This window comes from Aspergillus pseudoviridinutans (genome assembly GCF_018340605.1).
Source record: "Aspergillus pseudoviridinutans IFM 55266 DNA, scaffold_3, whole genome shotgun sequence".
Taxonomy (NCBI): Eukaryota; Fungi; Ascomycota; class Eurotiomycetes; order Eurotiales; family Aspergillaceae; genus Aspergillus; species Aspergillus pseudoviridinutans.
Window position 1 is genome coordinate 3,825,676 of NW_025091283.1, and position 13,055 is coordinate 3,838,730.

General features: G+C 47.2%; 5 protein-coding genes across 5 annotated transcripts; 1 reads left to right on the top strand and 4 right to left on the bottom strand.

Moving 5' to 3' along the window:
• Positions 1 to 2,471: 2,471 nt before the first annotated feature.
• Positions 2,472 to 3,325, bottom strand: Asppvi_005088 (uncharacterized protein; the record flags this gene model as incomplete). The annotated part of the gene is made up of 3 exons (XM_043301018.1): positions 2,472 to 2,537; positions 2,737 to 2,789; positions 2,848 to 3,325. The coding sequence occupies 3 exons, from the start codon at positions 3,323 to 3,325 to the stop codon at positions 2,472 to 2,474; spliced, it is 597 nt and encodes a 198-aa protein (XP_043156953.1).
• Positions 3,326 to 5,369: 2,044 nt separating this feature from the next.
• Asppvi_005089 (CCCH zinc finger DNA binding protein) lies at positions 5,370 to 6,893 on the bottom strand (the record flags this gene model as incomplete). The annotated part of the gene is made up of 5 exons (XM_043301019.1): positions 5,370 to 6,094; positions 6,149 to 6,446; positions 6,510 to 6,557; positions 6,617 to 6,748; positions 6,813 to 6,893. The coding sequence occupies 5 exons, from the start codon at positions 6,891 to 6,893 to the stop codon at positions 5,370 to 5,372; spliced, it is 1,284 nt and encodes a 427-aa protein (XP_043156954.1).
• Positions 6,894 to 8,384: 1,491 nt separating this feature from the next.
• On the top strand, positions 8,385 to 9,386 carry Asppvi_005090 (ankyrin repeat domain-containing protein; the record flags this gene model as incomplete). Its single annotated transcript, XM_043301020.1, has 1 exon — positions 8,385 to 9,386. One exon carries the CDS (start codon positions 8,385 to 8,387, stop codon positions 9,384 to 9,386), a length of 1,002 nt encoding a protein of 333 aa, XP_043156955.1.
• Positions 9,387 to 9,759: 373 nt separating this feature from the next.
• On the bottom strand, positions 9,760 to 10,802 carry Asppvi_005091 (metallo-beta-lactamase family protein; the record flags this gene model as incomplete). Its single annotated transcript, XM_043301021.1, has 3 exons — positions 9,760 to 9,945; positions 9,993 to 10,611; positions 10,681 to 10,802. 3 exons carry the CDS (start codon positions 10,800 to 10,802, stop codon positions 9,760 to 9,762), a joined length of 927 nt encoding a protein of 308 aa, XP_043156956.1.
• A 409-nt stretch (positions 10,803 to 11,211) lies between these two features.
• On the bottom strand, positions 11,212 to 12,063 carry Asppvi_005092 (class I SAM-dependent methyltransferase; the record flags this gene model as incomplete). The annotated part of the gene is made up of 1 exon (XM_043301022.1): positions 11,212 to 12,063. One exon carries the CDS (start codon positions 12,061 to 12,063, stop codon positions 11,212 to 11,214), a length of 852 nt encoding a protein of 283 aa, XP_043156957.1.
• Positions 12,064 to 13,055: the final 992 nt, after the last annotated feature.

A 13,055-nucleotide genomic window follows, 5' to 3' on the forward strand; every position in this document is an offset into this window, starting at 1 on the left:
CTATCGAGGCGAAGTGCAGTGAGCGCGATGATTTGGGCGTGAGTGATTAAGGTATGACTTCTGTCGTATTCCCCTGCTGTGTTGACACTACTGCTATCATCCCTACTAGCTAGAGATGGTTGTCTGAACACTTTTTTGGTTGAGTGGATTGATGACAACTTTTGTTGTTTGGAACAGGCCGCACAACCAACTAGTTCTAATTCGCGAGATGCTTCATGAGGGATGAGGGGTAACTTGTAACCGCGAGTCAGGACATTACAATCGTACATAAACGAGATGATGATATTACCCTTCATCCAAGTCTCCATCCTGGGCCTAAAAGCACCGGTGCAAGTTGCGTCAGGACTGGGCTCCCACTCAAATTGCGATTGATCTCTTCTTCGCCGTTTTGGGGAGCCAGGCTTTTGCTTTGAAGACTTAGGGCATCTTTTCGGCCCCTCAATTCAAATAGTGGGAAACGGGGCACCGTGCCACTGCTTTGGCGCTTGAATATGTTCCTTGAACAGGATATCCTCCAGGTATAGCCTCATGTACTGGCCTCCTTGGCAGGCATCTGCGATCTTGCCTTGCTTGAATTGGTAGCGAGCGTATTCATGTGCCATCGGCACCCTTCTCTTGCTGCCACTGCTTTGCCGGCGAATCCTGTCCCCCAGTTCAAAGCGGATAAAAAAGCCCGGGTCCAATGCATCGTCGTATGAACGATGGCAATTACTGCAGAGGTCGACAGCATTCATTGGAAAGCGGGTCAAATTTGATCAGGCCTCGTTCTTCCAACGTCGATCTAGTCTTCCCATTAGTGGTAACGCACTATCGTCACTATATGGAAACCATACTGATTCATTACATGAGTACATGTGCCTGGATCTTGGCTTGTCCGCATGACCAACAACTCTTCATCTTCCTGACGTGGGATGGAAAGGAGGTGTTGCAAGTCCTTCTGGAAGCCATTATCAGCATCGCTTTTGGGGCTTTCGTGTAACATGTAACAGAATGGGAGTATAGAGCTGTATAGCATGAACAGAGCAACTTATAGACTGGGTAAAATCCTCAAACTGTTGTAGTCTGTACAGAAGTGGTTAATTAAACTTTCAAACTGTTGTGGTTTGTAGTTAATCTCATCAATCTCATGATGCATTGCCACGCAGGCTTAGGAAGGAGCAATTGCTTCCTACAACTGGACTTTCCATTCTATGTGTTTATGCATACTTCACGTCACAATACATTCACAGCTGCCTCTGTATAACCACGGGACCCCTACTCGGGAAATCTGGTGGCCTACCACGGATGGGCTGCTTCGAGACATAAACAGCTATGTATGCTCATCTTTGTAAATTTCACTTGATGCAAGATCAGATACAGATTTCAAGGCATAAACAAGTATGTTGCATCCATGAAATGGTCTTGACAATAGAATCCCTAATGTAATTGCTCAGATCACCAAGTATTCTCAGGAAGTTAAGGATTGAACATACGCCCGCTGATTATATTCTGCAAACTGCTTTTGCAGTGCATGCTTGTTTAGGTTAAAATCTGCCTGTAATCCTATCCCATGATAATAACTCAAGTAGCTGGACTAAGAGTTACATGTACTTGCAAGATTACCCACTGGACTATTATTCAGCCTGCCTGCCTCTGCTGCAACTGCAAGTTATCAGCCTTTTCAATTTTAACCCTCTCCAAATCACAAATATTACCCATCACCCGAGGGCCCAACCAACCGCAGACCCTTGTGGCTTGAACTAAAGGCAAAAATCCATGGAGTCATACCTAGCTTTGGAAATTATATGCATTGCCTGGCTGCCTTTTTCATAGTTTTTGGTACTACAGCTGCCCAATGCGTTTCTGAGCATTCCAGCCCTAGATCTGGTTTGCTGCACCACGGTCCGCAGCCGGGGCATCATCCGCTAGCTTTAGAGTTCATAGTTCATACCACTTTGATGCAGCCAATCGCATCCAATAATTCATATAGAGGATTTGGAATTTGGTTCTTTACCAGTCTAAGGTAGTGACTCTAGCCGATCAGATTCGTTATGATCTGACTGCAATGGATCCTCGGCTACAAAGGCTGAGATACTCGAATTTCCAGCACTGCACTTTTTTGTTTATCATGAGTGGCGTCGACGACTTGTGTCTTTCAGCAGGAAAGAAGAATAAAAATGAGGTCTGGCTATGACCAATCAAACCTACCTGATTCTTATGTATAGGCGCACTATGCATGTCCCTCTTTTGAAAGTAGATTCCTACATTCGACTGGTCAGACGTCTTGTGACTAAAAGATATCGATAGATATTGCTGACAAGGAGGAGATGAGAGGCTGTCACCACACTAGGAAGGATCCAACAATTCAACAAGCAACAAGTAAACAACAGACAAGCCTAGTTACATATTGCTGACTTAAGGGGCCTCCATAGGTAGCCCATTTGGAGTCCTTTTATAAGCATGAAGCCAAGGCATTTAGGCGCGCATGAAAGTTAGGGAGGTGACCCCTTTGAGGGTCGGCACTCGCCGAGCCGGTACTGCGTGACAAGATCCATGGGCTGCATTGTAGTAGACCGTCATGCATCTGGAGTTCCCAGCACAGAGGGCCAAGCAAGAATCGTAACCAACGGTATTTCCTAAATGGAATATATCGCTTGTAAACGAACTGTCTAATTATGGGTTAGAAGACTCTCCTCAGGCTTTCAAGTGGAGCCATAGGCAAAATAAATGTAAAAACTCACATCTGTTGCACCATACTCTAAAGCGTACACCAGCAATAGTTCTAATATAGGCCGTCTGACCATAATCGCCTTTTGCATGAAAATTTAGCAGGAACATTTGTTATCAGTGTTCTGCTGAAAAGCTTACAATTTGCAGCAATTTCATCACTGTTACGCAACTGTGTCTCGAGTTGGTTCGCGCAGTTTGTGTTAGCAGTTGCCACAGCTGCATCCACCTGTTCCTGGCAATTGGGAACCGGCTCAGGAACTGGCTCCTGCGTCTCGCCAGGAACCAATAGTATAGCACCTGCGGCAGTGCCTGTGGTAGCATCCGCATGATTCGACTGCCAGCAGTTGCCTGCATGCCACACAATGCCATGGCATTCTGGGTCTGCCGTACACACACGAGCACAGTCCGCGGGTGTTGCGTTATCGCGTACCCTTATGGGCAAGGGAACCATGTAGGATCTATCACAAGTGATGGTGTACGAGGTTGAATCAACTTGGATTTCTGGGTTCCCAGCGGGACAGAAGTCGCTGTAGTTGGCTCTGGCGAGGCCGTTGGACCATGCTGGTGCAAATAAAAGGAACACAAGAATAGAGTTGTAGAGAGTTGGTAGGCCCATGTTTAATGGTTAGCAGAATTAGTGGAGAGTGAAGAGAAGAGTAGAGGCACAAGATGGTTCTTCCAAGAAAGCACTGGGACAACCTTGGTGCACTGTAGTCAGTCTTATAGGAGAGTATTAATATGCGTGCTCTTGGGCAGCCTATACACATACACCTAGCAAACAGTCTAGTTACATTGCGCCTGCTACCTTATGTCTAAGGTCTAGTGGTTCAGCATTTGCTACTTTAGGTAGCCACGATGTCCATCTTTTCATAATGAGGACAACAAGAGAAGCTATAGTAAATCATGTCTAGTATGCCAAGCGCTTAATAAATTTACACTCTAAGTTTGTAGATTTAATTGGTGGTATTCTAATCTAGTGCATGATCCAAAGTTATGCAGTGTAACCAAGACCAGTCATAGCTGCATATTGCTCTTGCCTATATGTGATATATAGTTACTTTTCATATACTGTGCCATATTTCTACTGACAATGGCTGGCTGAGTTAAGACTAGAAGAAAGGATATCCAAAGAGTAAAGGTAAGAAAACAGAAGATGATCCTGCAGGTCTCCAAGGTCAGATTATGCAGGATAGTGCTCTGCTGACCAAACCCTAGGCTATTGGAGTGACCTGCAGGTTAAGCTCCATCACCTTGCATTCGGGGGTCACAGCTACGTGCCTAAGTTGACAGAAGGATGTTCACTTAGCTGCTAGTAATCAGCTGATAATATCAATGCAGAGGACAGACCTAGCGGCCAGGGAATAGGGAGAGAGTCCAACCCAGACCTAGGGGTTTAACAGATTTGGGTAAAGTGTGTTACATGTCGACAGTCTTCTGCAGTTCTGTTCCTGCAAGACGCTAACTGCCCTCGCCTCGAAAGCGCAACTCGGGGCAGAAGAAACAAGAACGCTGTCTGTTGATCATTATAAGGTGGCATTGATTACCCAGTAACTAAGGGTAAATTTGTAGAATCGGACTTCCTCTATGATAGATACGCTTCTACGACCTCTGATATAGCACATAAATCGGCGAGCTCTCAAAGCGATTTCAGTGTATTGATAAGGAATGCGACTCTATGGTACTTCATCCAAGTCTCCATCCTGGACATAAAAGCACCGGTCCAAACTTCCGAATGGCATCTTCGGAGATTGTGTCAGGACCGAGGTCCCACTCAAATTGCGATTGATCTCTTCTTCGTGTTTTTGGGTAGCCAGGCTTTTGCTTTGAAGACTTGGGACATCATTTTCGGCCCCTCAATTCAGAGCGGATAAAGAAGTCCAGGTCACTGGGTACGAAAGGGAAAAACATCGGGTCCAATGCATCGTCGTATGAACGATGGCAATTACTGCAGAGGTCGACAGCATTCGTTGTGGGAAGCGGGTCAAAGTTGATCAGGCCTCGTCCTTCCAAAAGTCGATCTAGTATTGCCGTTAGTGGTAACGCACTATCGTCAGTATATGGAAACCATACTGATCTGTCGCACTTCGCAAGCTCATGGGCTACTTCGATCTTGGCTTGTCCGCAGGATGGAAAGGAGCCAGATACGGGGGTAGTTGTTGAGCCGAGGAGGCGTTGCAAGTCCTTCTGGAGGCCATTTTCAGCATCGCTTTGGGGCTTTCGTGTCACACGTGACGAAAGGGGAGTATAGAGCTGTATAGCATAAACAGAGCGCAACTTATAGACTGGATCAATGGTCAAACTGTTGTAATCTGTATGTTAGTCAATTGGATTTTCAAACTGTTGGTTTGTAGTCAATCTCATCAATCTCATGATGCATTGCCATGCAGGCTTAGGAAGGAGCGATTGCTTTCTACACTGGACTTTCCATTCTATGATTTTATGCGTAGTTCACGTCATCAATACACGGACAGCTGCCTCTGTATTACCAGGAACACCACACAAACCCCCTCTCTCCTACTGATCCGACTCAGGAAATCTGGTGGCCTACCACGGATGGGCTGCTCCGAGACATAAACAGCTATGTATTCTTATCTTCATAAATTTCGCTCGATGCAAGATTAGATACAGATTGCAAGGCGTAAACAAGTATCTGGCATCCATCAAATGGTCTTGACAATAGTTGTGTCAACTCCGTGCATGCTGTCGGGGAATTTACAACCATGACCAGGGCAAGTCTTCTGCGGGCAACGATGTCCACAGACGCAAGTCACGTCATGACAAAAGATACCATTGGGACAGACGGATAATCTGGCAATATACGTCAGATCCGTTATCTCCATGGCACTGAGGGATGGCCCATGCTTGTGTGTGCAGTTGTTGCCGTAGGGACATGATCCGAGAAGATGAAATCGGTTGCACAGTTTCTTACGCTTCAGCGCCTCCACATTTTCCTTGGACGAATATTGCAAGGGATGGTCCACCCGTTGGCCTCTGGAATTCACACATACTGACGGCCTTAGTTTGCTCGCTCCATGCGCTGGAGCGCTCACGACCAGTGATGATGATTGTGTCGAAGGAGTTGCCTTCGCTGCTGACGCGTAGTTGGAAGTAGGGGTCCTTGGGGGTGTAATAGCAATATTTGTAGCACCGAAGGACACTCTTCTGGTGGTCTTCAGCTTGCTCGACAAGAAGACATTCTCAAAGGAGTCGGTTTCGAATCCCGCTGCTAATTCCTCCATCTCTTGGGCAAAAGGGGGTCCTTTGACCAGCGAGATGCGTTTCGATCCTCGGTGTGCGCTGAGAACACGCGCATGGCTATTGTCTGCGGATGCGCAGAAGATGATCCTTCGGCAGTGTACGTCAATAATATCTTGCTCAAAAAGAGCTAAAAATTGAAGTCAGTCAGGTTGGTATATACTTCTCGGCCTCGGGGACTGACCTCGTAACTTAACATCAGCACATTCCTTTCCATTTCCAGCATCCACAAAATCACACAAGGCATTCTCCTGATTGAACCCTTGGATAAACGAGGTCAACGTTTCTCCAGCACTGAGAATGTTGTTATTACGGTAGGCCTCGGTCAGGCCTTCCACATTAGCAAACACACGGATCTTGCAGCTGATATTGGGCGCTGCTCCTGGGTCGACTTTCTGAATATGGTCCTGGACAGCCTGGATCAGGAGCCGTGCAGCATCCAGACCGCCATGCTTCCCTTTTCTGACGAGATTTCCATGAAACTGGATGAAAGTGGAATGGGTCAACACGGAGGATCAAGGCATATCAGAAATAAGGTGACGTACATTCATACCATCTCCATCCACCAGAACAGAAACGAAACTCAGCTTAGCCTGGATCAAAGATGTCAGACGAACAGCTTTAGATTGAACAAGATGAATGAATAACCCACCTTATCACGGCGCATATTCTTAAGGTCCCTGATATCTTCTTTGTATGAAGCTATAAGCCGCTTGTGCTTATCAACCTCATCCCTCTCATTTTGCAGTTCCCCAATAAGGTCTTCAATACAAGAAAAGAGATCCTATATCTCGAATTTGTAAGTTACGCGGTAAACCTTTTCAGGCGTCTCTGCAAAGCCAACGAACCACAATGATCTTATCCTTGCTATCCTCAACAACACATATATCATCATACCGTTTCTTCACATCTGCAATATCAAACATCATGGTTGATTTCCAAATAAAGTAACTTATAATGAGAGAGATTGAAGAGCAGACGAGGATGTGTTCAGAGCAATGTAGAAGAAAAGAGAAAGCTGGAAGTCAAGAAGCCATATTTAAAGGCACAAACGACATGGCACATCAGCCTGGCAGCACCTAAGGCGCTCTCCCCAGCCTTGTTACTTCCCCAGCTGGGTGGTTTGCTCACTGCGCCGCAGAACACCTAGAGTTGTTGTTATCCAATGAATCTTTAGTAGCGCTTGCAACCAGTCCTGATGAGGGGTAGATATGATAAAATAGCCCTTTGCCGCACCTTTGCTTTTCATAATATCTGATCCGGGAGTTATATTGGCTCAATGTTGCTATGTGATGCAAATATCGTAGGCAGCAGTACATAGGTCCCTGGTCATGATGTGGCAAGAATAGCATAGTATTTATAAAGTATAATGGCAGCGCAGTGGTCTATTATGATTCCGTTATATGTATGGAAATCTGATAGGTAAACAAGTCAAAGTACATGTATTCAATGCTACTCTTGTCCCTATAATTAATGGGTAATTTGGTTTGGAGATAGCACTTGCTGCTTGTCCTTAAATACTGCCAGAACTGACTCCATCGTTTTCGAACGCAAAGAATAAGCCTAGTTTCTCTGGGATAATAATAATAATAATAATGTGACTATCCAGTTACCACTGGACAGCGGTGTGCAACTAACTGTCAGAGTCTTTTAAATTAGCATCAACACGCCTAGTCCTAAGTAAGAGCTTCACCACCACCTGATGGCTCTCCTACACAGCCCTGAACAGCAGTGTGCGACCTAGGAGCCCTTTAAATCCCCATCAACACATCCAGTCTCTATTAAGAGCTTCACCATCACCTCGTTTCCCCCCCCCCGCGGCGGGAATAGTGATGTTCTGGCGTAGATATCGGTGACCCAAACCTGAGCTTCTTGAATACTGATTCGAGCTGTTGCGGTCCACTCGGTTGGTGATTGCCGCAGGTGGACACGGGGTCTTGCAGATCTTGGCGAATATCATTCTTGCCAGCTGCACCACACGCGATTCTAGAGGCAAGCCCCACCGCAGAATGTAATCCATCTACAATTGACCTCTTTAGTAGGATCACTAGCTAACGCTCACAGGAACATCTTGAATCTCCCGCCCGAGATCTTCGAGCTAATCATCAGCTCGCTCCTCCCGGTCAATGCGAGGGGAGACGTAATACTCCACCATCAGCAAGAACTATCCGATGTGCGCCTTGTCTGTCGTACGTCCGTGAAGCATAATCGATCACGACTATCGCACTGATCTTGTTTCAGGCATCTTTGATGAAGTATGGTCCTGCTGCTTTGTCTCGGGGGTCTGTGCTAGCTACAACTACCTCCCGGATGATATTCAAAATAAGTGGCCGTTGGATTCAGTAATCTGGTTTGTCAGAACTGTCCTGTTAACACATTCCCGGCGGAGATGGGGGAGCGCTGCGTCTTCTAGAGAAAATATGTTGGACTATATCCTCGCAACGGCGGACTCTATGAGTCATTTTCTTTCGGAACGTCAAGTGGATAAGAATGAAAAGGTGGATCTTCTGGAAGAGTCCATCCATCTAGTAAGCATGGCGCTCGTGTTCAACAACGAATTTAAGGAGACGATGCATCACCTTGAACCGGGTCTCTGGAAATCACCCCGTACCGTCAAAGTGAACGTGGTCGATGGGCTCGAGTTAGCGGTGACAAGTTCAGATCTTCTCCCATTATTAGTCCTACGCGGCAACGTCCAGTCCGTCCGTGACTTCCTGTCTAACGAAAAGGCAGAGAATGTAAACCATCGCAACAAACTCTTCGGAAGTGCACTCTACAACGCCGCCGCCCTCAACGAGCTGGAGATAGTCGAGCTACTTCTCGCCCACGGCGCAGACGTGAACCACATTGGAGGGCGATGGCACACGCCTCTCCAGGCATCAGTCGCCTACGCGAACGCCGCAGCCGCGCTCTCGGTCCTCCTCAAGGCGGGCGCAGACGTGAACCTCCAGGGCGGATATGCCGTGAATAACAACCGAACAGTGCTCATGACTGCCGCGCACGCCAATAACTGCGAAGCCGTGTCAATCCTCCTCTCGCGAAAAGATGTCGATGTGAATCTTCTCAGCTGTGATGAAGAATCTATCGTGCATTATTTATGTCGAGCCGGGGATGTGAACAATCTGCGAAAGCTGCTTGCTGAACATCCAGATGCTGATATCAAGCACAAAGGAGAGTACGGAACGGCATTGCATGCGGCGATGAATCTGGCTCATTATCAGTTTACTGAGGGACATGATGAGGTTGTAGGAATTCTGTTGGAGCTGGGTCTCTCGCCGTATGATGTTTCAATGGGGTGCGAGACTGACATCGTGGGATGGGCGGAGAATATCAAGGAGGAGGCGGAGGAGGATGAGGAGGAGATTCCGGCTGCTGTGCAGCGGATACTTGGGTGGCGGGATGCGAAAGAGACGAGCTCTTGAAGAGAGACGAGGCAATATCCTTTAATGTCGCCAATGTATAAAAACAGATGGTAGATCCCCGTTCATGATAGATGAGCCAAACGAGACTTTTACACACAGGTAGTGGCCTGGTAAATCCGTTCGGAGAGCAAGTTTCAGGGATGCTATTCTCAGTCAACATTGGGCCTTGTGTTTACACCATTCAATCATCGTCTAGGTATCCTTCACCTCTAGGACAAGGCATGGGGCTTCTTGTACTGCGGTACCTGCACTGTGCCACTCATGCAAACACCCATATATAGATCATTTAGTAGTTCTTTTCTTGCATTGCGTTTAGACAACCTAGGCTATGTACAACTTTGCCTCCAGAAGCTGAGTCGCAAGGTGGCGTCTTTCACTCTGAAAATATAGGATGTTCTGGGTACCCTGAGGCCCTGATGATAATTTTCGCGCTCTCCAAGATCCTTGATTTACTGTTGCCCCAAAGGTCCTGCGCGGTAAAGGCACCATGCGTGTCCTCGAAATCAATATCCTTGATTGCTTTCCAAATACCATGGACATCATCTGGGGGAAGCGGGATCTACTCTGGTTAGTCTATTGACAGCGTCGGGGACAATGAACACTTACGTAGTTGGGATACGACCACATGAACGCATAAGAGACCGTACCAGGGGGTCGGTTCACGCGGTAACGTCCACTGGGAACAATCATAATCGTATCCGCAATCAGGAGCTTCCTCGCTGATTTCCACCAGAGGACTGAACTGCCCGGGAAATGGCCTCCCGTCTTGATAGCGACGAAATCAGAGGTCTCATCCCCCGGTTGAGCTGACTCGAGTCTATGACTCGGAAGAGAGAGTCTCTTCCCCTTCCACAACTTCAGCCGGTGTCCATCGCCTCTGTTGGCAACCCATTCTTCATCTTCCGCGGAGATGTATAAATCACAATTGAAAGCATCCGCCCACTGGATGCTGGTGGAAAAGTAGTGCGGGTGCGAGATGACAATGGCCCGAATTCCTCCTAGAGAATTGATATGTCGGATTGTCTCGTCATCGAGATATGTGATACAATCCCAGAGAACATTGCCGGAGCCAGATTCATCAAGGCAGAGAAATGCTCGTTGACCAATAGCGAATTTGGGGGCGGTTTGGATGCTGATGAGGTTGGGATTCTCGGGGTCGGGGCTGAAGACATTGTGATACTTTACAGGTGATTCTTGAAGAGAGCGCAGTGTTGTCCAGGATTGTCTATTCACGAATTAGCACAAGCTTTTCTCGCTGCCAACCTGCAAGGATGGAAAGGGAAGCAGGGATTACCCCGATGGAGGGACATATTGTCGTGGATCATCGCAGATCTTGCAGGACTCCAATCCGGACGTGGCATCATACTGGACGCCGCAAGTAGAGCAGATCAGGAGATCTAAAGCAGAGGGACCCATTATGCAGGGTTGAAAGAAAATGACTGAAAAGATCCTTGTATGATGTTTAACCTTGATGATCCTTCTTTCTCTGGTGGTGTTGCCGACTCTTTATTTACTTATTTCCACTTCTGCGATCCCATAATCGGTTCCAAAGCCAATTCTAAATTAGTCATGTGGTCGCAGCCCAGATCGTATTGCTTATATTGGTGGCTTTGGATATCTAATCACACCCTACTACTATACGAGAGGTATTGCAACTAGTATACGAGTTGAGTTGACTAGTAAAGAAGTAGTTGCTGGCGTCTTACATAATAGACGAATCCAGACCAATTTACTTACATTGCTGAAATGAACAACAGTTTAGTAAGGCATGGCTCTGCGTAGAACCAAAGCCCAGAGCACTAGTCACAACATACCTCGGCATGACCTACTTTCTCGCGACCGCGACATGAGCCACCATCTCAATGCTCGCATTTGCCTTCTCAACGTCACTCAAGCTTTCACGGAGCGCAACAGGCCACTTTGCTCGCTCTTCTTTGCTCCAGCCTTCCGTTACCGCTGAAGAGAAAGCGGTTTCCATGATATCTACCAAGTCATCCAGATCGCTCCCTCTATATGCGACAGTCCGGGACTGGATTTGAACGTTTCCGGCCTCAAAGCCGCCGGATTCCAGGACTTGTCGGAGCTTCTCTTCTGTAAACCATGCCTCGTTTATCGGTAATTCCCAAGGAGTGCAGTCGGGCCGGACAGCTTTCTGCGCCCTTCGCAGAGGCGTCAAGTACCCCAACTTCGACCAGGTCGTTACAAACGCTGTGCCGCCAGGCTGCAGAGTGCGGTAAATATGCGAGGCCGCCTTCTCCGGGTTTTTAAAGAAAAGAATACCCAGGTTCGTGTAGGAGTGGGTGAACATGTTGTCGGGGAAGGTCAGTTCCTCCGCATCCATGGTGGACGCCTCCACGAGACCGTCTTTGCCATTCACCCAGCCTTTCCTCGCCGCCTTGGTGGCCAGGCTTGAAACCATCGAAGGCGCGAGGTCAGCGGCATAGACCTTTGGCTTCGAAGCCGTGGGGAATCGTTCAAGAATCTCTTCGGTAATGATCCCAGTTCCGCAAGCATTGTCGAGCACAACCGATGAGGTGTCCACGGTTGGTTGGAGAGTGAGCAGAAATTGTGCAACCTCGCGGGTACAACCGCCGGTGATACGTTCGTATGAGGTGCTGACTTTGTCAAAATGTTCTGCAGCCATACCTGCAGCGGGAGGCTCAGAGGAGGAAGACATGGTTGCTCAATTTGGTATCAGTCTTATTGAGAATATTTTGTTTATTTTGAAGAGCTCGCAGATGAAGGAAAGAGTCATTTATCAGTGCACCACAGTAGAGAAACATGACGGTTTAAATCCAGCGCTACTTGCGGGGGATGAGCAATATATCCACCAAGGTGCGCTGACATCTAGATCTGACATCTGGACCTGACAGGTTCAGATCAGGGCTACTTGCGGGGAAACATGCACCACCAATCAGCCAGCCTAGCCAGAAGGACCGTGAGAGCAAATTCCACCAAGGTGCTCTTATTTCTGGAACTTCTGTATGCGAAGTGCTATCGAATCCATACCGAGTTACTTTTGTTGCTGAAGCAAACAAAACCTTATCAGGCATGGTTCTGGTTATACTTAGAGAGCAAGACAATGTTGACAAAATGCAAAGTCTCCGGTGTATATCACTTACCAGTTCGAAAGATTTTTGGATTAGTATATTAGTAGATGCTGAGGATCACTGTCACCTATCCCCAGCGAAAACAAGAGGAAAGTCGCTTCGACTTGTCTAGTTAGCTTATTCTCTCGGCATTGCAGTCGAGTCCTGCGCTTGTCGGATGTGTTGCTTTCTTTAAACATTCCCTCTTACAGAACAGAGACTCTATACTAGTCTTTTTTTACGGCATGCAGCTTTGAATGAATGATTGTAGGTAAGCTGGTTTATGCTAACAAAACATAAATTAACCATGGCATTAGGCAGTCACGTCTCGTATGGCTTTAAAGAGACTGGTGGCTTGCTATATTAAGGTACTCTTTAATATGCAAGAGCCAATAGCTGATTCAATCGAGATACCACATTATTCCCCTGTAGCCAAACCATTGATATAGCACCATGACCACATGGAGCCGGGAGGTAAAAGGTTATCACAAAGGCTACTCCCAAGGTACCCACCAACGATCAAATACAACCCATATGCACGCACTTCCGACGCTCCAGGCTCACGTATCTAGACAGTTCC